The 16,967-nt window shown below is 57.7% G+C and overlaps 2 protein-coding genes across 4 annotated transcripts in view; both read right to left on the bottom strand.

Moving 5' to 3' along the window:
- MCF2L (MCF.2 cell line derived transforming sequence like) overlaps positions 1–16,967 on the bottom strand; it is a 205,328-nt gene that overhangs the window by 106,115 nt on the left and 82,246 nt on the right. The window contains exon 1 of one of the 3 annotated variants that reach the window (XM_050766975.1): positions 7,567–8,427. The exons of the other annotated variants lie outside the window; for them this stretch is intronic. Coding sequence (XP_050622932.1) covers positions 7,567–7,657 — 91 coding nt within the window. The 5' untranslated portion in view covers positions 7,658–8,427. Of the gene's footprint in view, positions 1–7,566; positions 8,428–16,967 lie in introns of those variants that run through there. 3 annotated transcript variants of the gene reach the window in all.
- Positions 4,612–7,556, bottom strand: LOC126940808 (uncharacterized). Its single transcript, XM_050766976.1, has one exon. It carries the CDS (start codon positions 7,171–7,173, stop codon positions 6,364–6,366), a length of 810 nt encoding a protein of 269 aa, XP_050622933.1. The 5' UTR covers positions 7,174–7,556; the 3' UTR covers positions 4,612–6,363.

The following is a 16,967-nucleotide window of genomic DNA, read 5'->3' as shown; positions in this document are numbered from 1 at the left end:
AGCGGCCCTGCGGCCCTTGCTGTCTGCGGCCCTGCAGCCAGGTGAAGGGACGGCGTCAGGGAAAGGCAGCCCCACTGACTGAGTTCACTGGGTGCCATCGGCGTGAAAGGACCCACCGAGATGGAAACGCGGCAGCCCAGGGTGGCTGTGGCCCTGTGACCTCGTGCTCCAGCTCTGGCGCTGGCTCCCAGTCCCACCTGAAGCCTCCCTAGAGCCTTAGGCAGGACACCGGCTCGTTTTCTTGTCAAACGTAACTGCATGTTGTCCATCCATTGTGGCATCCCCACAGTCCTGAGAGAGCCCTAGACGGCCCTGGCAGAGTGCAGTGTACACTCCGCTGTCGGGGGAGCGCACCACGGTCTGTGAGGCGGGCAGGGGAGTGAGGGCGCAGCACAGACCTGGCTATAGCAGGACTGAGGCCCCGTGGCGGGGTTGGCACCCTCAGCCCAGTGTCCACCCACAGGCAGGCCCCGCCCAGCAGACCCTCCAATGGGGCTTCCCTCCCTCAGGGGGTCCCCAGTGTCACAGAGACTCTGCGTGGCTCCTGCGTTTCTGTCCTAACCAGCGGGCCCAGGAGACCGCGTGTCCTCAGAGACCTGCCTGTGGTCTCGGGAGTGCCGCCACCGTCCTAAACACCCCTGCGCGGTGGGTCCTCCGAGGGCAGCGGGACCGTGGGTAGGTGGGAGGTTTGGGGGAGCCCAGGTGTGAATGGGTGGTGGTGCTGCCGTCTACTAAGCTCCTGCTGTGTCCTCCCGCACCGTCCGCGGGACGCTCTGACAACCCTGTGATACTCAGCATTTCTCTCCGTGACCTTCCGACTCTCCTCATCTGCAGAACGGGTGAGTTCAGAAGAGAGTGGATGCAGTTTGATAAACAGCAGAGCTGCGACTCTGAGGACAAGGACTTAGCACTCTGGGCCCCGGGAAACCACCACACGGCATCCATCTGCGGCCCCATCCTCATGGAGGCCGTGTCTTCACAGCCAGGATCAGACCCCGAACGCAGGTCATGCCAGGCAGACACACAGATGGCATTCAGCCAGTGAAGGGGCGAGCCCTCCCTCATTCCAGGGCATTTTCTGGATTTCAAGGTTGAATGAAGGAAATGCCTTCTGAGGCAGGAGACCTGCTCAGCCCCACGCATGGCCCCGGGGGCTCACTGACCACGGGACGGGAAGAGTGGCCGGGACTCACAGCTCCCTGCACGGCTGACCACGGGCAGCTCTGCATAAACCGGGCTTCAGTGTGCCAGGGCCAATCCTCAGGCATATCACCAGGTGTCCCATGGTCAAGGGGACGGCAAAGCGTTCGGTCATGGCCTCGGCTTTGTCCTGCACCTGCAGCCGCGGCCGCTGGACATCAGAGCTCTCAGGACGTGGGGCAGCCTGGTGCAGGCTGAGCCCCCAGCTGTTTGTACAGTGGTGTGAGGCTTAGGCTTGCCAGACAAAGGGAGCTTATTTGGTTTTGGTAGCTGTGACATAAATTAGGGTCAAAGGATAACTTTAGGGTGAAAAGCTCATTTGCTCCTCGTCCCCACTCCCTGAGCTACTGCAAATTCCACAGGGGACACAGACTGCATGTGCCCTGTGGATCATGGGGCATCCACAGAGGGCACCTCCACGCCGCCTCACCCAGAGGCCGCCTCTACTGCTCTGAGCACGCCACCTGCGAGGGACTCACGGGGAACCAGGAGACTCACCCTCAGCCATGGATAGCAGCCAGGAGCACCACTCAGAATACAGGTAGTAGCTTTTCATTTCCGCCACGGAAATCTGGACAGGCTTTCCGTCCCCCATGGCAAGGATCAGATGCCAGGGAGGACGCGTGCTGCCCTGGGCTCCCACAACCCTCTCCTTGTAACAGGACCTTTCTATGCTGAACTTTGTCCCCTAAAATCTGCATAAGGGACCAGTTGGCTTTTTACTTTCATTTTACCCACTACCTGGGACGGAGTACGCCAGGTAATTACCCTCCTGGAGGCCGATTCCTGGTCCGCCCTGATGTTTACACGCAGGTCCAGGCGACACACTGCGCCCGCCCGAGGGGGGACTTGCGGAAAAAGGCACAAACCTGAGCTATTCTCGCCTTGGGTCCCGGCGCCCCCGCTGGGGGCGTGGCCTCCCTTGCTTTAAACAGGCAGCCGGAAGATGACACGCAGCACGTTTTCCATTGTGCCTGGGGAGCAGCATATTCCCGGGGAGACTGAGCCAGAGAGTCCTGTCGGAGGTGACTGCTTGCCAGTCTTCCTCCATCTGATCACGGCCCCAGATGCTGACACGACTGGCAATTTGAGGGATGGACAGAAGCAGAGGGGTCCCTGAAGGAGGATGAGCCGCACAGAGACACCAGCACCCGTATCCTGACGCCCTCTCCCCTTCCAGCTTTCCCTCGAGGGAGCTGAGTGCGATCGCGGAGGAATTGGTTCCTCCCAGAACAGCTTTTCTTTGTGCATGATCTTAGATCCAAATGTTTTCCTTTTTGCACGCACTACCAGGAAGCTTAAAGGGGAGTTTAGCTGAGATCACTCACCCCGGGTGCCTCAAATGTATTTATCTGCTGCTTACGGTGAATGCTGATTCTGTTTAAAACTTCCTGTGCCAATCTCGAACACGTTTTAGGAAGAGAATTTCTAGGCCAGGCGCGGTGGCTCACGCCTGTAGTCCCAGCACTTTGGGAGGCTGAGGTGGGTGGATCACATGAGGTCAGGAGTTCAAGATCAGCCTGGCCAACATGGTGAAACTCCATCTCTACTAAAAATATAAAAAACAAATTAGCCAGGTGTGGTGGCATACACCTGTAATTCCAGCTACTCAGGAGGCTGAGGCAGGAGAATCACTTGAACCCAGGAGGCAGGGTTGCCGTGAGCCAAGATCACGCCACTGCACTCCAGCCTGGGTGACAGAGTGAGACTCCATCTCCAAAAAAAAAAAAAAAAAAAAAAAGGAGGAGAATTTCTCAATTCTAAGTAAAACAATCTGTTTTTCTTGGCTTAATTGGAACTCAGCTCCGAATACCCCAGGGCAGAGCAGCACAGGTGGACCCCGGGAGATCTGGCGCCCAGCGAGGGTGCTGCTCTCTCTGCAGTGTGGTGGTATCTCCCCACCAGGCCGTGCAGGACAGAGGGGAGGCGGACAACCTCAGCACCCGTCCCAACCTCCACTCAGTAAAAGGACAACTTCCCCTCCTGGTTATCAGAAAGTCGCCACCTGCAGCTACATTTTCTGCCAGCACCGTCTCCTCCGGGCAGCGGAGGCTGCTCCTCCATGTGGGGTGGAAGTCCGCCTGCCTCCTAACCCAAAGGGGCTTTGTTCAGTGCTCAACCCAAGGAAAACAGCGGCAGCGCGGGGAGAGGGCTGTCCTCAGAGATGCAGAAGCCAGCCTGACCCAGGCACACAGGTGGGCGGGTGGAGGAGGAGGGAGCCAGGCAGAAGGGAAGGCCCAGGAGGCTGCAGACGCCACGTTTCCCCAGGGCCACAATATGTCACGAGCACTCAAGTGTCCGTCACCCACCTCACATCCTGATTACCAAGGGCAGAGCCGGCGAGATAAGGCAGGCCGCAGAGCTGTAAAGAGGCCACAGGCATCCGACACTCCTCCCGGCTCCCTGTCTCCGCCTAAGGCTCTGCCTTGCCCAGCGCCACGGGCTGTGGAGACGGGAACCCGCAGCGTGGCGGCCCTCAGATGTCGGGCGCTGCATTTACGGAGCTTGACTCAAGCCCTGCTGGGCCCGTCGAGGTGCAGGGCAATGCCCGGAGAAGGCCGCCTGCCGGACAGAAGGGAGCAGGCTCATCCTGCAATTGTGAGGTCCGGCCTGGGTTTCCGCCGTGCCACTGGGCACGCTCCCCAGCAGATGGGAAGCCAAAGGCATCTTTTTTTTTTTTTTTTTTTTTTTTTTTTTGAGACGGAGTCTCGCTCTGTCTCCCAGGCTGGAGTGCAGTGGCCGGATCTCAGCTCACTGCAAGCTCCGCCTCCCAGGTTTACGCCCTTCTCCTGCCTCAGCCTCCCGAGTAGCTGGGACTACAGGCGCCGCCACCTCACCCGGCTAGTTTTTTTGTATTTTTTAGTAGAGACGGGGTTTCACTGTGTTAGCCAGGATGGTCTCGATCTCCTGACCTCGTGATCCACCCGTCTCGGCCTCCCAAAGTGCTGGGATTACAGGCGTGAGCCACCGCGCCCGGCCGGGAAGCCAAAGGCATCTTAACTTTTTTATTCTCACAACACAGAATTAACTTCTAGGAGTTTCTGGTGAAAAATCCCATGGTGGATCTTACTGGAGCTTCCCGTCCCTACCCAGCTGCCATGAACGTGCAACCCTAGACCTGTGTGAGGGGCCCTGCTACCCCCTCACCTCCAACAAACCCTGAGGCACCTGCTGAGTGCTGCGTCCCTGCCACAGCCTGTGGGCCGCACCTGAACCTCACCTCCGGCCTTGCACTGAACCGGCCTGGCTGCCCCCACCACTTTCCACGCCCAAAGGCATCAGGAAGTGCTTTCCCCAACCTCCTCACCAGAACCAGCGCCGCCTCAGAGTCACCACCACAGACTCGGGGACGAGCTGTGCCCCAGCCCCAGCCCCAGCCCAGCTCCTGAGGGTTCTTCCACCCGCACCCCCTCCACACCACGGCGCCCCTCAAGCTTCCATCCTTGCCCTTGTTCTCTGCAATTTCCCTGATCATCCTGTCCTTTGTCACGGCTCCAACTGGGTGTCAGTTCCAGCCCAGACGTCACTTCCAACCACAGACACGATCGCAGACATCACGCCAAGCCCCTTATGCAGCACAGGCTCAGCCACTGCTGGGACAGCTCACCCTGTCCTGAGGGTCCAGCTCCCCACAACCATGCCTCTCCCTCCCACAGCACACGAGGGCAGGCCTCTCGACACAGCTGTGACCCCTGCTCCTACCAGACACAATGAGGGCTCAGCAGCCTTCCGTGGCACACACCCTCCTCCACAGGAGGCCCCCCGACTCCCCGTCTGCCGCAACTCCCACCTGATGGACAGAGGGGGCAGAGCCTTTGGGAGATGCCCCCGGCTGCCCACCACAGAGCCGGGGCTCACTCCATCCCTGGGTCCCCTGCTGCCACCACTCCGTGGTTTCCTGCAATCTGCAGGCTCCAGGCCCCATGGACGCGGCCACCCTTGGCCCAGAGTCCACTCCTCTCCACTGCATGGCCAACATCTTGGAAAAAGCTTCTGTCACCTGCCCTTCCTACCCCTCCACATCCTGTGCGTTCGTCCCCAGCCCAGAAATCCCCTTCACGAGGTGGGCACAGCCCCTATTGCTAGAAGCATGTGGGGCTTCTCTGCCCTCCTTGGAGCCCACTAGGCCCCTGGACCTCTTTCCAAAGCTCCTGAGCTCTTGTCCCTTGGTACCCCTCGTCGGCCCCATGCTTTCTGCTGGGGCCCCCCCTGCCTGACCCCTCAGACATGGCCTCCACCGCTGCACTCCGGGGCTGGTTCCCCACAACCTTCAGGTCCAACGCGAGTTGAGCATGTTCCCCCAGCCCCGGCAGGGGCCTGCCCAGTCCAGACCTGGAAACACAAAGGGGCGTCTGTGACTCCTCCACCTTCCAATCAGAGACACACATCCTGGGAAGAAAACCTGCGCGGTGCCGAGCTCCTGCCGAGGGAGACAGCCAGGGCTGGGAGGGGGCCGGACAAGGCTCAGTCCCCAGGCGCCCATGCCGGGCAGGTCACACTGGCAGCCCAGGCGATGGGAGGCAGAGGGCACTGGGCTCTGAGCCGCACCTGCACCGCCCGGCCTGGAGGAGGAGGCCCCACACAGAGGCCGTGCGTCCCCCTGCCTGTGCCTCGGGGTGTGGACCCTGCCGGGAGCTGGTGGTCACCCAGTCTCAGGCTCACAGGCCCAGGGACCCAGGGTCTGCCTCTCACTATACCCAGGTGATCTGTGCCGTGGGGGCCGCTCCACTCAGATGCCATGGGACCAGGGCTCGGTGCACACTTCCTTACAGGATGGGGGTGCCTCACCGCCCTCACATTCCAGCCAAGGGCAGGACGTGGCTCAGTGAGTGTGAACGTCATGGACAGTGTCTTCACAGGGGACCAGAGCACCGCAGAATTCACAGCGGATGACACTCATCACCTTGTCTCCCGCTGCTGCCACCGCAGAGGGGCCCCTGTTGCTGTAAAAGCTACGGGGACAAGTTCACTGTGGCTCCTGCGTTCTCCTGCTCCCACAAGGAACAGGGTGGTACCCCGTGCAGTGTGGAGACATCTCGGGGGTCCCTATGTACAGTGAGGAGATGTCTCAGGGGTTCTCAGGCACAGGAAGGGGACGCCTCAGGTCCCCACTGCACAGGAAGGAGATGTCTCGGGGTCCCCGTCTCCAAGCCCCCGCTGTGCTCACGTCCAGGGTCTTATGACTTCAGCTTTCAGAGGGTGGTGGGGCGTGAATGGAGCTCCGGTCACCCTGGCGTGTGCGGGATTCATGCACGGCCCCTGGCTGCCTCCCTCGCACCGTGCTGGGGTGGATGTCAGTGGAGTCGGAGGGAGACTGGGATCTGTTATTTTGGCCCTGGGGTACTTGCACCCACACAGCGTACACTTAGCTGACCAGCAGCAAGTGACACAGTCCTCCTCAGTGTGACAGGCTCTGTCCATGCCCGAGGCGGGGGAAAGGGCAAGGCGGCAGCCCGAGAGGCTGTCCTGCGTGTGGTGCCCCTCCTGGCCAGGGCCACTCGGTCCCAGGGCAGTCAGGCACCATCTGGATGTGTGTGCTGCCTCCCTTTCCTCTCCCTGACGCTCGCCTGCCAATGCCCGGCCGCTGCCCACCCATCCCTGAAAGAAACGCTCCCAAACCCCATGGGGAGCCAGGTCAAAGCAGGGCAGGGGGCTGGCTCCAGCCAACATCTGCCCACGTTCCACAGCCCGCCGTGGTTCCAGGTCACCAGACCGAGGAAAGGGCAGGAGGGAGCGGAAATCAGAAAAGTTCCTTTTTCCCTCAAGCCAGCAGAATGCCCTTGCTCCTCTGAAGGTAACAAAAGCACTGGTTGTGACTTGTGAGAGTTTAGGCTGTGCATCGGGCTGTTCCTGCTGTTCCTGAATGGCTGAGAGGGGCCTGGGCAGCCTGAGCTCCTCTGTGTGTGGCACTTCGAGCCTGCATTGTTGGTCCACCTGGCCTGGGCCGCATCTGCAACAGCTCTGCGCCCTCATCCCCCCAAAACACACCTCTTGTGACGCAAAGGACACCCAGCTGCCCACAGACCGCGTGTGCCCAGGGGAGCCTCATTAAACCCGCTACCGCCGCTTCCCTCACTTCCCTCACTTCCCTCACGTCTTTCCAATCGGAGCAGAAATTCCTACGCCCAGGTTCCAGAACTGCAGGACGGGGCCGACCCCAAGACGAACAAAGAAAATTGGACCCACAGACCTGGAGCGGGATGCCTAGCAGTCATCTCCACCTTTTTAAAAAGTCTCCAAGCTGCACAGGTTTTGCTGGTCAAGTGGGGAGAGAAATACCCTAGGGAGGTGCCTGCCCACTAAGAGGACACCTGCAGAGGAGACACCGCACCTGCCCCCATGCCTCGCGACCCCGTTGCATCTCACCTGGCCTCGAGCGCCCTGCAGTTCCCCGGCGCCTCCTGGGCAGCGACCACAGCCGCCGCAGGGTCCCCCGGGATGCTCCCTTCTCGGCCATCGAGCCGCCCTGTCACAAAGGCTGCTACAAAGCGGACGCAGCTCTGGTTCTTCACGCAGGGACCACAGGCGACCCCTGATGCTGGAGACACAGCCTTCGGGTCTCTGCGGGGACAGCTAAAAGCCGGGTGGGTGCTGCATGGTCACGAGAGGCAGGTGCTCAGGACTCTGATGACTCTGGGCTTCACCAAGTCACAAGAAAGAACCCAAGAGGGTTGAGCCACCTCCTCAGAGCACCTGGCCTCCCGGAGCCCTCAGCCGTCCTTGCCCCAGGCCTGGCCTCCCGGAGCCTGGCCCGAGCCACCACCGCCCTGCACGCCGGGAAGAGCAGGCAGACAATGCCGTGGTGCCGAGAGACCCGGCTGCCGCGCCTGCCCCGCTGTGTACAAGTTCTGGGCCTTTCCTTCCTCAGACAGGGCGGAGAGGGGGCTGCGTGGGCTGGACCCCTTGCCTTATGGAGCAAGCCAAAAACACCTTCCAGGCCTCAGGAAGTCTCAAGTTCAAACAAACAACTACAAACCCGGAGGAAGGGAGGGACGTGCTGCTGGCTGTCCTGAAACAAAGTGGGAAGTTCCACGCCTGTGACCCCCGTCTGCTGCCGAGCTCCTCGAGGGAGGAAGTGATGAGGCTGCTTTGAGTGGCCGGAGATACTTTTCCCCAAGAGGTGTTTAGCTGATCCCAAGGCAGCAGCTCCCACCCTCTGCCCCATGGCTGCTTCCGAGGGAGGAGAGGTGACAGCGTCCAGGGTTCCCAATGGCCCCCGAGGTGACGTGCCACCCTCAGGCTCTCAGAGTCAGTGGGCACCATGCTGGGCACACCCAAGGCTCCAGCCTCACAGCTGATGTGCAAGGCCATGTAAATGGCCTAATGCCATTTTAACTCTTATTAGTCTATGCTTCAGGCCACAGGAAGAGAAGGTGGCAGGGCTGGAGCTCAGGCCTGCTTGTGAAAGCCACACACTGTCCCAAGCACCACATGTGCCCTTCTGTGAGCCGACGTGATTAGAGCATGCATCTGGTTTGCAGCCAAAGAATGCATTTATTCAGCATCGTTTACTCAGCGCACACCCGTCCCGCCACACTGCACAGGCGCTCACAGAACGGCTGAGGGTCCCACCTCCTGTGCCCCCCACTGGCATCGGGGACACCCTGCACAGGCGCTCACAGAACGGCTGGAGGGTCCCACCTCCTGTGCCCCCCACTGGCATCGGGGACACCCTGCACAGGCGCTCACAGAACGGCTGGAGGGTCCCACCTCCTGTGCCCCCCACTGGCATCGGGGACACCCTGCACAGGCGCTCACAGAACGGCTGGAGGGTCCCCGCCTCCTGTGCCCCCCACTGGCATCGGGGACACCCTGCACAGGCGCTCACAGAACGGCTGGAGGGTCCCCGCCTCCTGTGCCCCCCACTGGCATCGGGGACACCCTGCCCAGGCGCTCACAGAACGGCTGGAGGGTCCCACCTCCTGTGCCCCCTACTGGCATCGGGGACACCCTGCACAGGCGCTCACAGAACGGCTGGAGGGTCCCCGCCTCCTGTGTCCCCCACTGGCATCAGGGACGTCAGAGGGAAAGGCTGCTTCCACGCCCGGAGAGTGGCACCTTGGTGTCCCATTAGCCTCCACAAATACGGTGATTCTGTTCAAAGTGTTCTGTGCTGGGTTTGCTCCTCTGAGAGCTACAGGTGTTGAGAGCCGGCTTCTGCCAGGAAAGACAGAGCCCCACACACCATCCCCCTCCTGCCTTCCACACCCACCACCCAGATGCAACAAGATGGTCCCAAGGCCACCGCCCCCTGAAATGGCCAGAAGCTCGTTCTCTGTGCTGCATCCCCCAAAACAGCTACAGACGAAAATAGGGTGAGAGGCTCAATGTCTCAGCCACCCAGGAGCAGAGACCACGAACCCCGTTTTGTTGCGGGCTTGTGTGCAAGCCCAGGACAGGTAAGCCCTAACCTGACTCGCATGAAAATGGGGAAACAGATGGCGCATTTCGCGTGGTGTTTCCAGAGCTCAGGCCTCTTTGGTTTTGTTTATTTGTTTGTTTGTTTGGAGACAGAGTCTTGCTCTAGCCCTCAGGCTGGAGTGCAGTGGCACGATCCCAGCTCACTGCAACCTCCACCTCCTGGGTTCAAGCGATTCTCATGCCTCAGCCTCCCAAGTAGCTGGGATTACAGATGCCTGCCACCACGCCCGACTAATTTTTGTACTTTTAGTAGAGACCGGGTTTCACCATGTTGGCCAGGCTGGTCTCCGACTCCTGACCTAAGGTGATCCTCCAAGGGCCTCTTTGAATAACCAGGAAATCAAGCCCTAAATGCTGGTTCCATCCACAAGGACAGAGGCTTTGTATTCACGGAAGCAGGGAGCGGTGAGCACAGGAGCCATCAGGGTCGCCTCTGGGGTCAGCACCAAACCCCTCTCTCTGCGTTTCCTTCCCTTGTGCGTGGTTAAGGTGCTGAGGAAAGTCACGGAAATTGGAATGGCAGTGCCACCTGCAGCTGGGCAGGTCGGATGTGCACGTCCATCATTCAACGTCCTAAACATCTAAATATGTTTTAAAGATGTTACTAATTAAAACCATTTTTCAAAAATCAGTCCTGAGAGAGGAAGCTCGCTCACGATCAGCTCATTTCTTCTCATATGTGGCGCGTACAAGCTTTGGGTTCAGCGACCATCGTGAGCACCCGGCTGTCCTCTCCTGGCTGGCGGGGGCCACTTCCTCCCTAAGCTCCTTGGTAGCCCCGCCATGAGAAAACACAAAAAACCCACGCGAGATCCGAGTTCTTCCTGTCACCCCGCTGGCTGGCCTCAGGGAGGCTCCAGAATGCCTGGGTCCCTGAGAGGCGGGTTGACTTTTGTGAACCCCGGGAGTCTGTTTCACACAATGTGGCCCCAAGCTACTGTTAAGAAATCCATATCAATAACTGGTATCATTTCTGGCAGGAAAAGAGTCTTACATTAACCACTCCATTAGTCGTGGAGTAGGGAGTTGTTTAGGGCAGGTCTTAAATGAGCCCTTGGGTGATTTAAAATTCAACCCTGGCCGGGCGCGGTGGCTCACGCCTGTAATCCCAGCACTTTGGGAGGCCGAGGCGGGCGGATCACGAGGTCAGGAGATCGAGACCATCCTGGCGAACACGGTGAAACCCCGTCTCTACTAAAAAATACAAAAAACTAGCCGGGTGCGGCGGCGGGCGCCTGTAGTCCCAGCTACTCGGGAGGCTGAGGCAGGAGAACGGCGGGAACCCGGGAGGCGGAGCTTGCAGTGAGCTGAGATCGCGCCACCGCACTCCAGCCTGGGCGGCAGAGCGAGACTCCGTCTCAAAATAAATAAAATAAACAAATAAATAAAATAAAATCCAGCGCTCCCGGGCTGATGCGGGTGGGAGCCGCCGCGCGCACTGGGGGTGACGCACAGACGGAGGTGTCTCGCTTCCTCTCTCCGTAAAGCGTGGGGTGCAGGGAAGGGCAGAGCATGCTTGTGGAGACCAGTGACTTCCCCACGCAGCCCCCACAGGGCAGTGACAGCAGCGCTGGGAAGCCCCTCACGGTCAGACTGGGCGACCCCAACCCCCCTGTGCCAGCCCTGCCGGACCAGTCCTTGCCTCTGGGCTTCCCGCTGCCCGGGAGGCCTGTGCGTCAGGTTTGGTGTGTGACTCCTCACGGCCCCGTCGTCTTCCTGTCTTGGTGTCCGAGAGGCCACTCGCCGAGCAGCCCCTCCTCTCCTTCAGTCCGAGCCCGGGACCCGCCAGGGAAGGTCGTGGCTCTGGTCTGGCGGAGGCACCTTTGGTGAATGGCCGGAAAGGCCACACAGCTCGGCCTCAGAGGTGCAGGTGACCCAGTGCTGCTCCCTGCGTGAGCATCACACACTGCCCTCCGCCCCAGCCTTGCCGCCCCATGACAGACCTGAAGACCGAGCCCGGAGCCGCGTGTGGTCCCCTGTGCAGCGTTTAGGTGCTCCAGCCGGAATCCTTCTCTTCATTGTCCATAACAAGTTCCATTTTAAGAGATAAGGCATTCTCACAAAAACGAAGTCTTGTTTGGGGCATTAGCTCACCATCCCTAATAGATTGCCAAAAATGTCATTAATGAAACTTAATACTAGTTCTTTCCTTTAGGGAGTTAAGTAGCACAATTGTGTGTTAGGACTAACGCTGAGAAATTGGTTTTCATGCTTTGGAGATTTGTCTCATTTCTTTAACATTATTAATAAAGGAGTAAAGCAAAAAAAAAAAAAAAAAAAAAAAAAACAGAACCTTTGCTGAGAGCCCAATTTAGATGCAAACGCCAGCCAATCCCATAATTTAGGAGGAACAATCGGCTCTTTTGTATTTTCAAACTCACAACTGTAAGTTTTCTTGAGTGTCTCCTCCCAAAGGTTCGGTTTCTTCTCAGCACTGGGCATCTCCTGGGACCTACGCTGGACAAAGGCTCCTGGGATGGAGGGAGGGAGGGAGGACAGGAGCTCGCTATGGCAGAGCAGCCTGCGAAGTGCTGGGTGCTGAACCCGGGCTCGTGCTCTCTGTGACCGTGGGCATCTGTGAGAATAATGACCACGGATGTCACCTCTATCACCATGTGACCGTAATGAGGTCAACCACAGACCCTTCCTCTCAGAACCTCCCTTTTCCTTCTCATTTACCTGGAAAATCCCCACATACTTCACTACTGGGATCATCAGTGTGGTCACACACCTGACTGTATGTGAGGATGACCGTGGCAGCGGCTCCCTGCTGTGCACAGGAGCTCATGGCCAGCACCTGCCTGCACTAACCATGTGCACAAGTGACCCTAACAGCAAACAGTTCCCCACAGCCTCCTGTCTGCCGGGTGCTTCTAAGTGCTTTTCATGCAGACTTAACTCATTTAACTCATTTGATCGTCACATCAACCCTAGCAGGTAGGTGCTCTCCTGAGTCCATTTTGCAGATGAGGAAACCGAGGCACCACACAGTCACATTCACAGTTACAGACGGCAGAGCTGTGTGGAGACCAATGACTTCCCCATGCAGCCCCCACAGGGTAGTGACAGCAGCGCTGGGAAGCCCCTCACTGTCAGACTGGGCAACCCCAACCTCTCAGCGCCAGCCCTGCCAGACCAGGTCCTTGCCTCTGGGTTTGCCGCTGCCCGGGAGGCCTGTGCGTCCGATTTGACCTCACAGGTCACGGGTCCAGCACCAGGATTTTAACCTAATAGTCAACGCAACCCTTCTTCACAGTGGGCCCCGCTAACCTCACAAGGTGCAAAGCCTCATCCCACATCTTATCCAGGTATGACCACAAGGCATTAGACGTTCTAACTTCAGTACTTCGCTAGAATTCCAATGGAGGCAGCTCCATTTTTGTGTGTATATCAGACAAGGGCAGTTAGCTTGTAAACATTCTGAAAGGCGTAAGAGATGCTTCTTTCTCCACACCCAGAGTTATAAAATGAATGTGACCAGACGCATTCTGAGTTAATCTGAAAGGTAGAAGTGTGAAAATACTACTTACAGTGGTATCCTTCCAACTCTACGGACGGTGACGTGAGCTGATGTGGAGACGATAGTTCTGGTGAAAGAAGGGGCTACGTTGAGAGTGCTGCCCGCACGTCGTGGGTGGCGGAGGAAGCGAAACACACAGACAAAGCAGCCGAGCTTTCCATACTTAGGCTGCAGAACTAACTTGGCTCCAGAAACTGTATTTGGTTAAATTATGAATCAATAGACCCTAGGGTCTGTTAAAATTATTCTCTACTCATGAAAATGTGTTTATCAGACATAGCATGCCTTTCATGGGCAGCTGAAGCTTGGAGAACTTCTGATTGTGATGCTTATGCCTTGTTCTTTATTACAGCGAAAGCAGGTCTCCCGAGCCAGCTTCTCTCATATTTACTAGTCCCTAAAGTTCTAATTCTGGAGTGCACTCTCTGGTATTCAGCTGGTATCAATGATCAACAAATGTGCTCCCCAGAACGTCTGCAAAATGAATGGAACCCCTAAAATCCGTGCGTCTTCCATACCCAAGGGGTCAGGCTTATAAAAACCAGCAGAACAGCAGCATGCCAGGGGCGCAAAGGTCCAAGCAAACTCGTCCAATGAGGTTGGCCACGCCGGGGACTTCATGGACTCAGAGGCTGGCCACGCCGGGGGCCCCTGCAGACCTGGAGGTCAGCCATGCGAGAGGCTTTGTGGACTCAGAGGTGAGCTGTGCCCGGGGGCCTTTGTGGACCTGGCGCCCCTAGTTCTGAGGGGGAGTTTGCACCACTGTAGAAGGTGGTCTTACCCTTAGGGAATGCCAAATGCAGGGAACTCTAAACATAAGACTAAGGGAGGAGGCAGCCAGCAGGGGATGTGGAGTGGCAGGTGAGGATGAAACGCCAGGTAAGGAAGTGCCAGGCGATGAGGCACCAGGTGAGGAAGTGCCAGGACAGGAGCTGATGAAACAGTGGGGGCTGAGGTCAGAGGGGGCAGTGGAAGAGTCAGGAGTGGCTTTGAGGAGGGAGATCGGGAAGACACTGGAAGGTGGCCACCCTCCCAAGGCAAAAGTGCGACTCAGGAGGCGGTGGCCAACACAAGTCCCACGAAACTCGGAACAAACCTCGCAGGCGTCCCCTCCTCAGGTGCTGCCCGGCATCGCTCACTCCTGAGACCTGACCTGCGGTCACTCAGCGCCAGCCCCTGGAGCCATGGGTCTCCCTGAAGGGCACTCCAAGCAAACACAGGGTCAGCCCCCAGTATCCTCAGAGCAGGCTGGAACTGAAATCCCCGGGAGCTCATCAGTCTGCCTCCGGTTCCACACGTGGGGCCATGCTCGTGCCGTCTTCGCATGGCGGGCATCAGACTCACCCAGCTAGGAGGCCCGAGCGCTGCATTCTTAGAAGCTCTCGGGACACACTGAGCCGTGGTGTCAGATCACAGAAGGTTGGCAACACGGGATGCCAAGGATGCTCAAAGTACTCACTGTTTCCTCACAAGCCTCTCTCCGCTCAAATCTCAAAAACCCACTCCTGAATCCCTAGTAACAAGATCCACAACACGACATCCCAGGAAAGCTAATTGTTCTTTAAAAATGTTTCTGTACTTTATAGTCACACCTATCTAATTGGAGACCTAAATTTCATGTTACAAAATAGCAACCCGCACAGACGTCTACCTCATTTGGCTGCATGGTTTTCCTTCTAAAGGGCCTCAACACATTTAAAAAATGGACAAAGAAATCATGGCTCCTTGAGGAGACGCCAGTCACTGAGGCCGAAGGCAGGCGCACGAGAGGGGAGTGTTAAGGCGTTCGTTAGAAACTGCTGGGTGGGCTAATGAGCAGGCGGCGTTTTGCCAGGGAGCCGCACCTTCTCTACTGAGAGCTCTCCAATTCCACACAGAAATGCGCGCCCCCTGCCTCCTGGGCGAATTCCCCCAGAGTTTTTCCTCTGAGACCTGCAACTGGGGGATGCCAGACAGCTGTGCCTGTGTGGTGGTCCTGGGACGCTCCCTCATCCCCTAAAGCCCCTCCGTGCTACCCTGTCCCTCAGCCCACCGCTCAGGCCACAGGCCCCTTCCCAGGAAGAGCTTAAGGACAGGAGGCAGCCACAGCTTTCGCTCAAGGAGGGCGACACCCCACTCTTCCTTTACTCACAAGCTCCGTCAGCTTGGCCTTCACTTGCACCCAGAACCCCGTCGCCCACACCACCTGCCATCCAGGGCCTGCAGCCCACATGTCTGCCTGCCACGGGCCGATTGTCCCCAAACTCATACGTTGACATCCTGACCCCCAGCACCTCAGAGTGTGACTGCATTTGTAGACAAGAGCTTTACACAGTTCATTAAATTGAAATGAGGTCACTAGGGTGGGCTCTAACCCAACAGGGCTGGTGTCCTTATAAGAAGAGGAGATTAAGACACACATGCACACAGGGACGACCATGTGAGGACACAGGGAGAAACGACGTCTACACGCCAAGGAGAGAGGCCCCAGGACGAATCAGCCCTGTGACATTTTGACCTTGGACTCCCAGCCTCCAGGACTGTGAGAAGATGGACATCCGTTGTTGAAGCCACCAGCCTGCAGCACTGTGTTACCGGAGCCCCAGCAGACCAAGACCCTGCTCTCAATCCCTCTCCTGCCGTTTCAGGGACACACCAGCCTCGCACACTCCAAGGGCTTCCCAATCCCGTAACACAAACACTGTCATGGTGCCATCCTCAGCTGTGTGTCACGTGGCCATGAGAGAGAGAGGGCTCCATGCCACGGCAGGCAGATACCCCGCGGGGACGCCAATCTTGAGGGTTTGGTGGCCGGGAGTATCAGAGAATGAGGCAAGTCTACTTCCTATGTATCCTTTTTCCAAAATTGATCACTGCGATTTTGCTTCAGGTGAGCTTCTCACAACCTTGGTGCAACTTGGAGGCTTCATGACTGAGGGGAACAAACTGTTTTCCTCTGCTCTCACCCTGCAACAGTCAACACAGAAGACTTCCATGGCCCCCAGACACCAAGAAGTGTGTGGGGTCTCTCCGCACCACAGGCAACCAATCAATTCTGCACCAATCAATTCTGCAGCAGATGCCAGGCAGGTGACCCAGTTCAATTCTGACGCCTTCTACCTGGAGACAGTGTCAGACCAGCAGGGTGAGGGCTCAGACCTCCCACTTCCCATGCCAACCACAGGCCCCAGTTGTGACCTGTGCTTCTGCCCAGCCGGCTACACATCAGGGGTCCCACGACCCCTCCTTGGGTTGGGTTAACTTGCGGGAGCAGCTCACAGAACTTGGGGAAGCACTTAGTTACATTTTCTGGTTTAATATAAAGGACGTCACAAAGGATACAGATGAAGAGCGGCACAGGGTGAGGCACGCGGGAGGGCATGACACTTCCAAGCCCACCCAGGGCACCACCCTCCAGGAACTTCCTTGCACTCAGCCTCGGGCAGCTGCCCGGGCCCAGTCCTTTGGGTTTCCATGAAAGCTTCCTTAGGTAGGCATCATCCATCCATCCATCCATCCACCCACCCACACATCCACTCATCCACCCCTACATTCATCCACCAACCCATCCATCCACCCATCCATCCATCCACCCACCCACACATCCACTCATCCACCCCTACATTCATCCACCAACCCATCCATCCACCCACCCACCCATCTACCCATCCATCCATCCATCCATCCATCCACTCATTTATCCATGTATTATCCATCTATCACCATCTGTCTATGACAAGAGTTAGTATGAGATCAACTAACGGAAAAGGTGGGGCTAGGTTTAAAGATTTTTCTACTACAGCAGTTCCCCAAGTTTGATTCCTGAAGGACTTCATCAAGAACTTAA

Source organism: Macaca thibetana, chromosome 17, assembly GCF_024542745.1.
Source record: "Macaca thibetana thibetana isolate TM-01 chromosome 17, ASM2454274v1, whole genome shotgun sequence".
Lineage (NCBI taxonomy): Eukaryota > Metazoa > Chordata > Mammalia > Primates > Cercopithecidae > Macaca > Macaca thibetana.
Note: the sequence above shows the minus strand (reverse complement) of the source record. Positions and strands in the feature narration are given on the sequence as shown.

Excerpts from the sequence above, each read along its gene's own strand:
- LOC126940808 (XM_050766976.1), bottom strand. The coding sequence starts at position 7,173 with ATGAGGGCGCAGAGCTGTTGCAGATGCGGCCCAGGCCAGGTGGACCAA.